At 43.8% G+C, this 2201-nt stretch overlaps 1 protein-coding gene across 1 annotated transcript; it reads left to right on the top strand.

The window, feature by feature from the left end:
* The first annotated feature begins 310 nt into the window (after nucleotides 1–310).
* Nucleotides 311–1006, top strand: LOC117213247. Its single transcript, XM_033458617.1, has one exon. It carries the CDS (start codon nucleotides 311–313, stop codon nucleotides 1004–1006), a length of 696 nt encoding a protein of 231 aa, XP_033314508.1.
* The last annotated feature ends 1195 nt before the right edge of the window (nucleotides 1007–2201 follow it).

The raw sequence follows: 2201 nt of genomic DNA on the forward strand, positions 1-2201 counted from the left end.
GTATCCCGTGTCAACAATGTAAAGTCACCAGGCACGTATCCTTACCCGTCGGAACATTCGGAGAATTAGCGGGCCGTTTCGAACACATACACATAGACATTATCGTGATGCCATATTCAAAAGACTATCGATATTGTCTAACGTGTATCGACCGTTTTTCGCGTTGGCCCGAAGTCATTCCCATCACCGACATGGAGGCGGCAACCGTCGCTCCGGCCCTCCTTTTCACGTGGATATCTCGCTTCGGCATGCCTTTAAAAATAACGACCGATCAAGGGCGCCAGTTCGAATCGAACCTATTTAACGAATTATGCCGGTTGCTCGGCATCAGGCATTTGCGCACGACAGCCTATCACCCCGCGTCCAACGGGATGGTAGAGCGCCTGCACCTACAACTAAAAGCAGCAATCAAATGCCACGATACGAGCAACTGGGTGGAAATCTTACCAATAGTTTTATTAGTTTTATTAAAGAGGACCTAAACGCGACGGCAGCCGAAATGGTTTATGGCACCGGCATACGATTGCCGGCAGACTTCTTTGTACCGACTAAGCAACAGGCCAACTCGGAATTCGCAAGTCGCCTGAAAGATCGAATAGAAAAAATCAGGCCTCACCCGATTACGCGACACGGCGAAAAGAGAATCTTCGTGTTCCGTGATCTCGAAACATCGCCTTATGTATTTTTGCGTCGCGACGCCATCGGAGACCCCTTCCAACAACCCTACGACGGGCCGTATCAGGTTACAGAGCGAGGAAAAAAGACCATTACGATTAAAATAAATAACAAAAACGTAATAGTGTCCATAGACCGATTGAAACCGGCATTTTTACTTGACGATAACATTGAACACCATAGCACGGAAAAGCGCAATGTAACAATACCGCCTGGTGTCCGAAACGAACTAAGCGAAGGGGACACAAGAGTTCATCACACCACACGCGCGGGCAGGAGAGTTCGATTTCCTGATTGGTTTCCCTTGGATTGGGTGCACCCTTGCCTGTAACATTTATATGTTTTTCATTTATATAGCGTTATCACTGGTAAGAAGGTACTGTGGCGGCACGGGCCACGGAACTTTCCAACGGCTCTGGATACAAAGCGCGACACCGTCAAAGCGCAACACCGACGTGTCCAATGTACCATCGATGTCTTCACGCTCTTTCCGCCGAATTCTCGAAAGAGCATACACGTGCCAGTCGCGGCGGCACATCTAATGAATGCACGCTAGTGGGGGATATCGATGGGCAACGAAGGCAAGAATCCGTTCGATCCGGAACAAAAGGGTAGTCAGTCTGTCTTACGCCGTGAAATAAATAACTCCTCAGTACCATTGCATAGCAACGCGACGATTGAACTCTTGGTGTCTACTGTTACTTGTTAATTGTTACCAGTTATTTGTTAATCGTATCTGTTAATTGTTATTTGTTGACTCTGACTGTTAATTCGTTCTTAATAAGCAATTGTTCGTTAAAACATCTGAGTATTCCTTACGCACCTATCACGATACACCACCTCATATTTTTACAAACTGTAAGTAGGCCACACATTAGTTTCACAATAAATATAGCGTCCAGTCATTTAGAGGATCCAAACAAGTATCAGTGGAAATTAGTCAAACGAATTTTACGCTACATAAAAAGGACCGCAGACATGGGACTCTTATATACGAAAGCAGGCAGTCTCGAAACCTTTAGTGATGCTGACTATGCAGGCGACAAAGGAACAAGGAAGTCGACATCAGACGTTATATGTAAGTATGCGAATGCGGCCATTACATGGCAATGTAAGCGACAACAATGTATAGCTCTATCTACGACAGAAGCTGAGTATGTCAGTGCAGCCTCAGGAGCGAAAGAAATTATGTGGCTAAAGAAAATATTTCTTGAATATAAAATAGAGATCTGTAAGTATATGCTATGTATAGACAATACTAGTGCCGTGAAATTAATTAAGAATCCAGAATTCCATCAAAGAAGTAAGCATATTGACGTAAGATATCGTTTCTTGTGAGATTTATAGAATAGAAGCGAAATTAATGTAACGTATGTAACAAGCGAAGAGCAACTGGCAGATATATGTACAAAGGTGTTGCCAAAACCAAGATTTGGATATTTAAGACAAAAGTTTGGTTTGAAAAATATTAAGAGGTAATTGTTTGTAGAGATGTAGAGTATTTTAGAGAGGGTGTCGAAGTGGTC

This window comes from Bombus bifarius, unplaced genomic scaffold (genome assembly GCF_011952205.1).
Source record: "Bombus bifarius isolate JDL3187 unplaced genomic scaffold, Bbif_JDL3187 scf7180000008556, whole genome shotgun sequence".
Lineage (NCBI taxonomy): Eukaryota > Metazoa > Arthropoda > Insecta > Hymenoptera > Apidae > Bombus > Bombus bifarius.

Excerpts from the sequence above, each read along its gene's own strand:
- LOC117213247 (XM_033458617.1), top strand. The coding sequence starts at position 311 with ATGCCGGTTGCTCGGCATCAGGCATTTGCGCACGACAGCCTATCACCC.